Source organism: Lipophrys pholis, assembly GCF_963383615.2.
Source record: "Lipophrys pholis genome assembly, chromosome: 23".
Taxonomy (NCBI): domain Eukaryota; kingdom Metazoa; phylum Chordata; class Actinopteri; order Blenniiformes; family Blenniidae; genus Lipophrys; species Lipophrys pholis.
In genome coordinates, this window is record NC_137645.1 from 2,618,075 (window position 1) to 2,630,709 (window position 12,635).

The window sequence follows — 12,635 nt, forward strand, 5'->3', positions numbered from 1 at the left end:
CGTGAAAACGGAAAGAAAGTCAGAGGACGTGAATCTTGAGTTCAATATAAATGATTTATTTCCCGAACATTTTGAGGAGTGGTCAGAAAATTTAGCACGATTCTTTCAGCAAAATGCTTAAAAAAAAAAAACCACAAAAGAGGAAACAGACGCGAGCAATGACTCTTAACGGACTCAGGTGGCGATCACTTTTTTTTTCTTTTTTTCTTTTTAATGAATGTTTTGGTAAACTGAACACATGCGATACAGACGGGCAGACGTAGCGTAAAGCGTACGAGCACCTCGAAATCCTGGCGTGGATTCGTCACGGATGCCGGTCAGGAGTGGAAAAACATGCGGCGATGATCAAAAACCTCACAACAGCGCCTGAACTCTACACTTTATTGTGACGGGGAAACTCACGGAAACACTTTGTTGAGCACGAGCAATAGACTTTCTTTTTTTTTTCGATTTTTTTTTTTTTCGTAAAACAACAATCGAGTGTCTTTGAGTCTTCCCGAGTCCGAAGTCTCTCTTTGGAAGTGCACTTATCCAGAATAACTCTTTCTGTTGAAATTAACCGTTTGTTGACGTAAAAATAGCGACGTTCCCGTCAGTCCGACGGGTTCGGGACTCGTTCCGTCGCCTGTTCCTCGGCCGACGCGTCAGTCCGTCCAGGTTCGGAGTTTCCGTCTTTGTGCGCCGAGGGTTGGTCGGGCGTGCTAGCGTTGGCGGCGTGGAGGTCGGGGAAGAGGCGGGGCCGCTGGAGTTCGGAGTTCAGCGCGGTTTCGACGGTCGGGAGCGTCGGGCCGACGCTTCCAAACGCGCCGGCGTCAACGGAGCTCTCTGATTGGACGGGAGGATTGAAGGCGAAGGAGGGAAGCGGCGCCGAGTACAGCGGCGGACTGGTTCCGTGTAGCGAGCAGTCCCAGTCCTCCTCTTCGTCATCCTCCTCCTCGTCATCATCATCCTCTTCCTCCTCGTCATCGTCGTCGTCTTCCTCATCATCTTCCTCATCCTCTTCGGGATCGATCGACTCCAAGCTGTGCGTGCTGCAGTCCGACAACCCGCTGCACACGCTGCTGCCGTCCTCCTCGTAAGCTTCATCATCGTCATCTTCATCCTCTTCCTCATCCTCCTCCTCCTCTTCCTCCTCATCCTCTAAATCGCCTGTGTTCTGCAGGTGCATGATGGGAATGTGCGGCGCGCCGCTCATCAGCGGGAACTGCTGCTGCTGCTGCTGCTGGACCGAGGTGGAGTCGCCATGGTAACCGTTGCCGTTGGTTACAAGCTGCTGCTGCTGCTGCTGCTGCTGCTGCTGATGAAGAAGAAGATGAGGGTGATGCTGCTGCTCCTCGCGGCTCCTCTCCAGCTCCAGCTTCATGATGGTGTGCAGGAAGTGCGTGCGCACGCGGACCGGGTTGAACTCCAGGCGGCCCGCCGAGTTGCCGCAGCCGTCTTTGGTGCAGCCGCACGGGAACGACATGCGATCCACCTGGAAGCACCAACACATCCCGGAGTTTAATTACCATAAACGCTGGAAATCAATTAGCTACGTTTGGCTTTTCGATAGCGTTGGCAGGCTAACAGCGAAAGCATCTTATTTTTTATTTTTTTTTAGTGCAGATGCAAGTATTTATATCCTGATCTTAGATAATTAAGCAGTTTTTTTTGCACTTTCTTTTTTCAAAATGAATTTTTTTTTAATTAAATGACAAGAATCCAAAAATGTGCTCATCTGAAAGTCCTTATATCAACGTTCCATCTTTAGAGATCTGGAGTGAAAAGCCCAGAAAACCTTTCCTCTACACATTCCAACGCATTTTTATTGTCCTACACGTACTCTCAAAGTTACAAAACAAAAGGATAATTAGAGGGAATTACACACGTGACAAAAAGGCTCAACAGCGCCACCTGCGAAGTTTAGAAAATTAAGCCCCTGCATCACGTTGCACCTACGAAATGTGGCGCATGTATGCAGCACACCAAGACGTCCTTCACACGCAGACTCTAATCTCAACAGGAAGTCGGCCATTTTGAAAAGTATTACGGATTTTGGCCAATTTTGACCCACATTTACAAATTTTCTCATTCTCATTCTCATTGTTCAGGAGAATGTTTCGCCACGGCAAACTTCATGGGTGAAAGTAGCATTGTTGCTAAAACGAATGCAAATTGCATATTTTACGCCGTAAAAACACCTTTGCGGAACTCTTTTCCCAACGTATTTTAGTGTCAAAATTATTGTCGTTTGTGATGAAAGATAAAATACTTGCAAGGAGAAGTTGTGAAAGTGGGTTTGTTGAGCACGAACAGACAAGAAGAACGTGAGTATTATAGTCGGGCCTCACCACAGCTCCATTTACCTGGCACTTAATGCCGGCCAGGCTGCAAGCGCAGGTCGCCGGGTGGCAGATCCCCCGGCAGCGACACCCGCACTCCTCCCGGGACGTCCGCAGGGCGCGCAGCTCGTGCTTCTCGTCCACGTCGATGCGGCGGACCCCCGAGGCGCGCAGCAGGGCGCGGCGCCTCCTGGTGGTCAGCGGCTGCAGGAAGAAGTAGTCGTCCACCTCCGTGTTGTCCACGTCCAGGTCGTCTTCCGAGACGTCGTCCAGCGTCAGCGTCTCCGCCTCCGCCGAGGACACGGTTCCGTTCTTCGTCAGCTGCGGACGGAAAAACGAGAGACTGAAGACCTGGAGGGCGGGACGGGACCGCCGGGGTGAGGACCTTCAGGAGACCAGACTGACTTTGAGCTTGATGGCGTTGAGTTTCTCCTCCTTCAGGTGGTCTCGGAGCATGTTCCGGTGGCTCAGCTTCTGCTCCATGGCGAACTCCCTGAGCGTGAAGCGCTTCACGCCGCTGTGGCGCGGCGACATCCCCAGAGTGCTGCCGCCCTGCGTGGGAACGGTGGTGAAGCCCTGCCGCCGGTTGAAGTAGTAGACCGTCACGCTCTCAAAGTGCACGTTACGACCTCGAAGGCGCTTCGACGGCTGCTGGAGGGACGCTGGGGTCCAGACGTCGGGGTGGGAAAGAAATTCAACCGTTAAAGTCCTGAAGTACGTTTACAAAACATTCTTCAAGTCCAGTTACACATAATAACCAAAAACCCCCTGAAAATGACGTCAACATCACCTGAATTCAGAGAAGCTTCAGGTTCCACTGCCTGATTTAAAAGGATGTATAGCAGGGTGTCATCGGCGTGCAACAGTAGTCTAACTAGTTTTGTTGTGTCTACGACTTCGACCCAAGATTTTTTTTGTTTTTTTTTGCAAAGCAGTTTACATAAACAAAAGTGGTCCCGAAATAGATCCCTGAGGGACACCACAGGGACGTTCAACGGTTTGAACCTAGAAAGTCTCACGTACAGTCCAGCAGTCCGGACGGGATGGGCTGATTGAGACTGTCGCTGCTGTTGCCGCTGTCGCTGCAGGAAACGTCGTCGTCGGAGGCCTGCAGGGTCAGGTAGGGGGAGGGGCCCCCCTCCAGCTTCCTCTTCAGGATCCCGCTCATCGTGTGGCCCCCGGCCGCCTCACACCTGTCCCCGGGACACAATACCAAGTTATATACCAAGTTTTAGTTGGTTTAAGCTGTTTTGAGTCATTGATGTCAGTAGACGTATTTCCCAGCAAAGATTTTGCTCATTTACACAGAAATTGAGGCATAAAATTCAATTTTTTTTGACAGAATTTTGCACAATTTGGTCTGTTTTTCTGGAGCTCGGTGACCTTGCCGAATTTCGTCACGCCTGGACGTGGAAACGACGCTGTGTGGATCCGATTAGCGGCGCGGTGACTTGCGAGCCGAAGTGACTTTTGCCGCCGTTTGAAGGGACGAGGAACCCGGGGCGGATTACATCATCTGCAGCAGAGCCCAGCTGCCCGGCTTTGTCCACCTCCTCAGGTATTCCTCCCGTCTTCACCTCGCAGGTGATTTATTTAGTTTTTTTTTCCCTCCTCAGCCTCACGTGTCTGCGTGCATGCGGGCTCCTGACCTGCTTCCCGGCCTCAGCGGCGTCCCAGCGTCCTCCTCGTGTGCGGCGACGATGCGGCGCCGAGCGCTGCCATGATGCCCGATCGCTGCCTCGCTGCTTCTCTCCGCCGGCAGGAAGACTCCGACTCGCCTCCTCTACCCTCCTCTCCTCTCCTCTCCTCTCCTCTCCTCTCCTCACAAAGACTCGTTAGCTGGAAGTGCTGGAGCCGACAGAGGGGAGATCAGAGAGAGAGAGAGGGAGAGACAGCGGGGGGGGGGGGGGATGTGACGAGGTGGGGGTGGAAAGAAAAAAAAATACCTCCAGGAAACTGGAGTCATAATAACACAATAAATGTCTTATTGGCATTGCTGGCTGTCGTGGAAAAACATTACAGGCGAGGATGAAATTTGAAAGAATAGAACATTTAATTCAGTAATTAAGTAATAATTTCTTTGTATTTTGTGTCACTTTAAAGAAATTCTTCACATTTCAGCTTGAAATAATTAAAATGATGGTAAAGGCTGTAAAATATCACAATGGAGAAATAGAATTGTGTCTTAACTTTTCATAGACGTTTTACCGTCTTAGCCATTTTAACCATTTTAACCATTTTAGCCATTTTAGCCATTTTAGCCTTGTTCAGCATTTCTAGCGGTGTTAGCCATTTTACCCAATTTAGCTGTTTTAGCTGCGTTATCAATTTTTGCCATTTGAACTATTTTAGCTATTTTTGACATTTTAACCATTTTTAGCTCTTTTTAGCCTCGTTAGCCATTTTTAGCTGCGTTGGCCAATTCAAACAGTCACGATCAAACGTTTCAAGATAACCATATTTATTTTACTCAATGTGAGGTGTGAAATATGCGATGACGCGTTGGGGAAAATACCGCAGCATGAAGTGTTGCTATGGCAACGCTGGACCCCGAAACCTGGCGCCGTTGCTTCGAACCCCACGAAGGAGACTGGAGAGATTGAGTGTGAGCGTTGAGTTTTGAACGTTCATGCTGCGTTAATTATTTTAACGAGTGATTAAAAAGTGGCGTGCCGGTAAAATTACACATCTGATTCGTTAATCTCACACGTGGGAAGCCGGCAGAGCGGCTGATGGGGTTTGTCAGATGTGAAGTCCTCCCGGCAGAAGCTTTAGACATTTTTTTTTTTGGAGCTGGTTTTCTGCTCTGGATGTTTTCTCCTGAAAGCACCGAGAGCCGAGGCGCCTTTCCAATCAGCCTCCATGGCAACGGTGGAGGGGGGAGGGAGGGGGGTGGGGGTGGGGTGGGGGGGGGGGGGGGGGGGTCTGTGGGGGCTGGGATGGAGCTGAAGTCTCTTTATTCCCTCCACAGATATCTGACTGGAATCTTCCTCCCACTCTGCGCTAATGCTAATGCTCACATGTTGAGACCAACATTGTCTGCAGGAGAAACGAATCACTGCAAACTAAGTAATCAGAGTAAATATCTTCTGTTTGCTGCTAAACACCTCAAAACAACACAAGATGTGCGAACCAGCTGCTGTATGATTAGAACTAAACAGTAAATACCAATAAAAAGGTTCTTTTCTGTGTTTGCGTTCATGTTTATGGCTTTTTTTTGTTTGTTTTGATTGTTATTTTGTTTTTATTGTGGTTGATGACTTTGACTTTATGGGCAGTTTGTCTTATTTTATGGTTATTTTGAGTCTTTTTGTCACGATGATCTTTTTCTCGGATCATGTTTGTCTTTTCTTGCTACTCATGCTGATTATTTTCTTATTCAGGTTATTTTATGTCCAGTTTGCATCCATTTATGGTGACTTTATGTTTTTGCCAATATTTATACATATGTGTTTTTGTGGTTATATTGTGTTTAATGTATTTGCTTTCATTGATAGTTTGTTGCACTTTATGGTTATTTTGTGTCTTTTTGTGGTTCATATTTTGTGTTTTTGTGTTTATTGTGAATTTCCTTTGCGGGGATTTGTTGTGGGTTTTTATTTTTTTCACTTTATGGTTCATTATTTGCATTTATTGTTAGTTTTTTTGTCTCTTTGTGGCGATTTTTTGTCCGTTTGTGATTAATTAGTTTCTCATTGATTTCATTCTGTCTGTTCTTGTGTTTCTTCCTGAAGATTTGATGATGTCTGTCAGCGACCAGCAGGTGGCGCTGATGCGCTCACCTCTTTAATGCCCCGGACTGTCTGCCTCTTTCTGCTGCTCCACCGGGGTAATTGTTCCCCTGGGGACTCTGTGTGTGTGTGTGTGTGTGTGTGTGTGTGTGTGTGTGTGTGTGTGTGTGTGTGTGTGTGCAGAAATGACTAAAAATACAGTAAATCACCACAGAAACACAAAATGACAACATAGACCAGTTTGGTGCAAAATGTATAAAATGTTCAGCGTAACAAAAGATTGGAGGCATGAAATGCACAAAAACTACAACAGGAAAACAAATATTAATCCAAAAAAAGACCAAAATAACAAAAAAACACACAAAGAAAAACGAGAGAAAGAAAAAACAATTTACCTTAAAGACCAAAAAAAAAGGCAAAGTACGAGACAAAAGAATGTAAATGACCATATTAACAACAAATATTGCGAAACACAAAAAAGACACCAGAATACCACAAGAAACGACTAGAAATAGATAAAAAAAAAAAGCTCCACGTGGAGACGCTTCACGTGTTTCTCCAGTTAATGTGTTTCCAGTGATCGACCACCAGGTGGCAGGCTTGCAATTCAAAAGAAAGTGGCATCATGTCCAGAGAAACTTCCTCAGAGCAGAGACTGAAACGAGCACGTTCCTCTGTTCAGAATTGAAATGACTCATTTTAATTTGGCAGTAAAAGCCGTGATGACGCAGTAACTGTTGGTTTGAATCCTTATTAAAGCCACCTGGGCTTTCCTGAGAGAATCAATGAGGTATTTTCTCTAAACGCCACCAGCGAGATGCTTTATGGAAGCCCACCGACGGTAACTTTCCGATAGCGGCGTCGCGGTTCGGCGCCGGCTCCAGACAGCTGTGCTGAGCGTGAGGAGCTGTCAGACTTTGCGAGGAGGCGGCAGCCCGGAGGTGATCGGGGGAGCAGATGGCGTCTCCGTCTGTCCGATCTGGTTAACTGGCGCCGCCGGAGAAACACGGAGCCCGACAGGCTTCCGACCCTCTGATCAATCGATAGAACCTTCTCTTGAAGTCCCGACAAAACTTATCAATCAGCCCAGATTGTGTAACCGAGGAAGATCCGTTTTCGGGGGGTTGGCTTCCATTGTTGAGACACTGAGCTCAACCGACTTTCCTCCGCCGCTATCGGGTGACCTGCTGCGTCCTCACGAAGGTGAAACCTCAGTAATCGACGCCGTCACCCGATCCGCCAGCTGCTGCGTCCAAACCGTGTACCTAGAAAGTCGACAGGAAGTCAAACCGTCGGCGTCCTGCGACCCGGAGCCTTTCCCGACCAAACGCAGAGGGAAGGGTGGAGTGCGGTGGTTCTTATTGTTTCCCCTCCTGAATCCGGTGAAACATCCGTCAGGTGTTTTACTGGTGAAACTGGATCTGAATCCGACTCTCTGACCTCGTCAACAAGAGTTTCTGCCATGGCAGAGTGGTCGTCTTCCAATTGGAAGGTTGCAGGTTCCCTTCCCTATCTTCTCTGTCCACTTGTCGATGCGTCCTTGAGCAACACACCTGAGCATGAAAGGGGATTATTTAACAAAAGACAGGAAATCCAATAAAGACCAACATCTCGACTGATTAGCTGGGAACAGGTGAGGTTGAAAGGATAATCCAGCTCAACAAGGCTCGGGTTTATTCAGGCAAACAGAGGAACCAGAGGAATGAGGCACAGCTGGCAGCAATCAAGGGTCGTCAGGGAGCAGGAGGAAACACGAGGACGCTCAAAACCAGAAGGGACATTTCAACTTCAAACCAAGTAATGTGAAATACAAGAAGGAACATCAAGAAATCCTTTTATCATCTGTTACGAACTCTGGACGCTCGATCCAAGACATCTTCTTCACTTTTAACATTCCAGATTTACTCTAAATACTCCGATTACTTCTGCTACCAAACATCCTAATAAAAGCAGCAGTAGGTTCGGCCTCTGTTCCGCTCACAGGCCTGGCTGAGCTGTTACATTTTACGAGACGCGATCCCGTCCAGGCCCAGCAGGGGGCGTGCTTCCGTTCCATGGACTCATTACTAATGAAAGCAGAGGCTTTCAAAGAGGACGGCTGACGTCTCCTGGGACGATCCAAATACTTTCAGCCAAGCTCAGTGGAGGAAATGAAAAGAAAACAAACAAACAAAAAAAAAAAGTCATTTTGACTCATTTCTACTGGGAAACTGAAATATAATGAAATATTACTGTAATTTTTACTTCTTTGGAGTCTGAGAGGAAACGAACAATGTAAAGAACTGATATGAAAAGAACGACAGAACCAATGTGTGTCGAAGCTGTGAAGCGTTTGTTTGTTTGTTTTTAATTATATAAACACTTGTTTATTTCCAGACTTTTCCTGAGAACCATGAGGACGTTTTGGCTTCAAGTTCAACTCCGGTGAGTATTTAGGAACGTTGCTTTGAAAATGAATGGAACACAACAACAAAAAGACACAACACAAAAACACAACAACAAAAAGCCACAACATGAAAGTTTTTTGATGTTCTGCTGTGGCTTTTTGTTGTTGTGTTTTTGTGTTGTGTCTTTTTGTTGTTGTGTTGTGGCTTTTTGTTGTTGTGTTTTTGTGTTGTGTCTTTTTGTTGTTGAGTTGTGGCTTTTTGTTGTTGTTGTGTTGTGTCTTTTTGTTGTTGTGTTGTGTCTTTTTGTTGTTGTGTTGTGGCTTTTTGTTGTTGTGTTTTTGTGTTGTGTCTTTTTGTTGTTGTGTTGTGGCTTTTTGTTGTTGTGTTTTTGTGTTGTGTCTTTTTGTTGTTGTGTTGTGGCTTTTTGTTGTTGTGTTTTTGTGTTGTGTCTTTTTGTTGTTGTGTTGTGGCTTTTTGTTGTTGTGTTTTTGTGTTGTGTCTTTTTGTTGTTGAGTTGTGGCTTTTTGTTGTTGTTGTGTTGTGTCTTTTTGTTGTTGTGTTGTGTCTTTTTGTTGTTGCGGTGTGTCTTTTTGTTGTTGTGTTGTGTCTTTTTGTTGTTGCGGTGTGTCTTTTTGTTGTTGCGTTGTGGCTTTTTGTTGTTGTGTTTTTGTGTTGTGTCTTTTTGTTGTTGTGTTGTGGCTTTTTGTTGTTGTGTTTTTGTGTTGTGTCTTTTTGTTGTTGAGTTGTGGCTTTTTGTTGTTGTTGTGTTGTGTCTTTTTGTTGTTGAGTTGTGGCTTTTTGTTGTTGTTGTGTTGTGTCTTTTTGTTGTTGTGTTGTGTCTTTTTGTTGTTGCGTTGTGGCTTTTGCGGTTGCATTGTGCTGTTGGCCCTTCTGCGCCACCATAGCTAATGTGACTTTGATATATTAACATAAACTCTTTCCAGTACTTTTAATTTGAAAAACACCATTTTACCATCCAACACGCTGAAGGAATGCGACCTCCTCACACATTCCGGAGTTGTTCTGTCTGCTGCCTGGTTCCTCCGATGTGATTGGTCGGTTGGGGAACGTTCCGGGTGGCGTAGTGAGGTGGTGCTGTAAGCCGAGTCGACACTGGATCCAGCTGAAAGTGACACACGAGTCCCTGAATAATGAATCCTGTGCTGGTAGAAACCTGTCAGAGTACTACCACATGTATTTATCATGATCCGCTCATTCATCCGGTCCGGGCCGTCCCCATTGGCTCTCGGGTGGGCTCGCACCGATTGGACGATCAGGTCGAGGCTTTCTCTGGTTCTGTGGCGTCGGAAACGGTTCCAGTGTGCGGGTTCTTCCGCGGTTTGTTTGGGGATAATAAGCCTTCCTCTGGCGGAGGCAGAAAGCCGTGAACCTGTTTCCTGAGGTTTCTGACGACTCAGCAGAATCCTTCAAACCAAACGGCAGGACTGCGCTTATGATCCCTCTGCGCCAGAATATTGGGAAACGATATTTCGCAACCTTCGTCACCAAAATGTTCCCAAACAAAAGAAAACATCGAGATTCCCCAGAAAGGTTTTTCAAAAATTTACCAAAATGGATGTTTATGTTGTATTTAAATATAAAATCAAATATTAAACTTAACATTTATTCCTAATTTGGTCATTTCTGTATCATTTTAACAATTTTAGCTATGTTAGGATTTTTTTTTCTTTTGAAGTCATTTTAGCTGTTTTAGCCACATTTTATTGTCATTTTCAATATTTTTAGCTGTTTTGGATATTTTTTGCAGTTTTATGTTCGTTTCACTGAAAACAGAAAAAAGTTAATTGAATCATGTGAATGAATCAACTTCTTCAAACTTAATCGAATTCATCTACTTAAATTCAAAGATTCATTCCCAAAATCCAATTAAGTGGGTCCAACTGTTTTCTTGTTTTCAGTGTATTTTAATACTTTCAGACATTTGAGCTGGTAGGATTCCATAGCGACATACTTTATTGGCAGTTTGTGATCAAATGCAGCAAAACCAGAATGAAGTCAGATTATGTTTGTGTTGTTTTCGCCTGTTTTGAAAAGGTTAAACACAAAGTCTAACAATGAAACAGAGCTTTTAAAAACCTCCTACGCCTCCGGTTCATTTGCTCATGGGTTGTTTCAGGGTCAACTTCCCCCGTTTGGTGTTTTTTTTTTTTTTTTTTTTTCTCTCTTCTGAGGCTCCATGTGAGTTTGAGTGTGAGAGTAATTACAGGGTCGAGCAGGAAAAGTTTCCCAGTGAGCGTTTTCCTCTCCTCCGCCTCCTCTTTCCTCCAGACTTCCCCTCGCTCATTCGCCTGGCGGTGCGAGCGCAGGCGGCCGGGGGAGTGTTGGGTTTCGGCAACAATGGAAATTCAATCTGGGGACGGAGGCTCCGTTTCCCGCGGGCCACAGGTCGACGATCGGAGAGAGAAGATCGAGAGGTTCCACATTCCGCTCGACAGCCTGAAGAGGATGTTTGAGAAGCCTCCGGCGCACGACACCGTGAGTACTTCTTCTTTTATTCACTAAACTGCTGCTTTACGTTTCCTGTCGTCAACAACCAACAAAGACCGAGTCCTTAGGGGGCTGTCTTGATTTGCAGAAAGTTGTAAAGTCGCTGATCAGAATAATCTCTTGATGTCCCCTTTTTACTGTTTTAACACTTTAGTTCAGTGTTTGTTTTCCTGCTGACTTGGATTTTCCACAAGACCCACATCATTATTTTCCAAACTGTGGAATTCATCCAAGGTCGGAAAAACTGAGTTCCCGTATTTCCTTGACGATACAGTAAACGGTAAACTAAACAGTATTGTAATGCCGCTTTTTCTGTGGCGATGTAGCAGCTTTCTGTTGTCATACAGTGACATCTAGTGGTCTCACATGGTATGCACCGCTGTATTTTCAAATATAGGTACTTTTTTTTTAAACTCAGATGACCTGAAAAACAACAAATTTAAAAGAAAGAAGTGTTATTTAATATCCTCAAAGTACAGTAGTTAGAGTAAGTCTTTTTTTAAAGACTCTGTTTACTGTGTTTTCTGCACAACCCGTCACAACAACAACATACAGGAACCTTTTTAGTTCCAGGTAGTTTTGGTCATAAAGCAGCTGAAGAAGAAGATTTGCAAGTGATTTTTCTTTCAAGTTTAGTAGATTTCTGATGTGAAAAACGTCTTTTTTAATTCTTGAACAGTCATGATGAATTCTAAACCTTGTTCTGTTGAGTGAAACTGCAAGAATCTATCAGAAACAAACCTCTAAAATCAACCTTAAATTCTGCACACTTATTTAAAAATCATTACGGTTTGAGAAATATTACTGGAACATGTGAATAAACGAAATCTTTTCCCGCAAACCGATGTGACTCCAGAAGAAGTTGGTTGACGTGGTCCTTCATGTCTTTTCTGTGGCGCAGCAGAGCTTTCAGAACAACACGGATCCGTCTGCGACCAGCTGGGATTATTTTTCTGCTTGTGGTGACGAGGAAATGCCTCGGAGGACAGTTTAAGGCTGGTTTTTCTTCTCCAGCTGGCCTCCTCTAGAGGAAAAATCGAAGTGTGAGGAGGAGACTAAAAGGCCTGCTGACCTACTTTTTCCCTCCCATGTGGCTTCTCCAACGTCTGTGAGCTCCGAGTTTGTGCATGGAAACTTCCCTCCTGCAAACGTCCCAGCTCTGAAATGAGAGAAATCCACGAATCGTGGTTCTGGTAGTCCTGGTAGTCCTGGTAGTCCTGGAAGTCCTGGTAGTCCTGTTAGTCCTGGAAGTCCTGGAAGTCCTGGTAGCAGAGACGCCGGCCTGCTGAAATCGCACACCCTGTCATTGAGGTGCTATTTCAGGGGCTTTGTGGTTAAGTCGGGTTTTAAAAATAACCCTATAATTGTTGCTGCCGGGAGCATCGGGATCCGTCGCCAACACATCTGGCTTCAGATTAGCGTGGCTAATGAGCCACGAGGCTAAAGCAAAGATCTGACGGCGACAGGTCAAAGATCGGTGGTTTGTTCTGAGTCATCGACTGTTAATCATGTTGGAAATCAACCGTCTCCGTCTTATTCTGTGCTTCATTGAGAGAATCAGCTTCCGTTGCCTAATCCAGATTAGCATTAGCACTATTGCTTCTTGCTGTTGGCTCATCGTTTGACTATCCTGTCACACCTCGAAGTGACTCATAACGCCATCTTGTGGTGGAAAAGAGTATCACAGG

At 45.5% G+C, this 12,635-nt stretch overlaps 1 protein-coding gene across 2 annotated transcripts; it reads right to left on the bottom strand.

The window, feature by feature from the left end:
* Positions 1–212: 212 nt before the first annotated feature.
* Positions 213–4,184, bottom strand: LOC308127935 (cysteine/serine-rich nuclear protein 3-like). 2 transcript variants are annotated; one of them, XM_080493361.1, is made up of 5 exons: positions 3,971–4,184; positions 3,345–3,514; positions 2,727–2,983; positions 2,331–2,642; positions 213–1,474 (listed from the first exon to the last, which is right to left on the bottom strand). In XM_080493361.1, exons 2-5 carry the CDS (start codon positions 3,487–3,489, stop codon positions 593–595), a joined length of 1,596 nt encoding a protein of 531 aa, XP_080349487.1. In that variant the 5' UTR covers positions 3,490–3,514; positions 3,971–4,184; the 3' UTR covers positions 213–592. The 2 variants fall into 2 exon arrangements, with proteins under 2 accessions (XP_080349487.1, XP_080349488.1); XM_080493362.1 differs by having other exon boundaries at positions 2,346–2,642; positions 3,971–4,155.
* Positions 4,185–12,635: the final 8,451 nt, after the last annotated feature.

What these genes read in the sequence shown, in the direction of transcription:
- LOC308127935 (XM_080493361.1), bottom strand. Translation starts at nt 3,489, where the DNA reads ATGAGCGGGATCCTGAAGAGGAAGCTGGAGGGGGGCCCCTCCCCCTAC. An exon ending in CCCGTCCGGACTGCTGGACT is followed by an intron (nt 2,984 to 3,344) that starts GTACGTGAGACT and finishes TCTGGACCCCAG; the next exon opens with CGTCCCTCCAGCAGCCGTCG. An exon ending in TCAACGCCATCAAGCTCAAA is followed by an intron (nt 2,643 to 2,726) that starts GTCAGTCTGGTC and finishes TTCCGTCCGCAG; the next exon opens with CTGACGAAGAACGGAACCGT.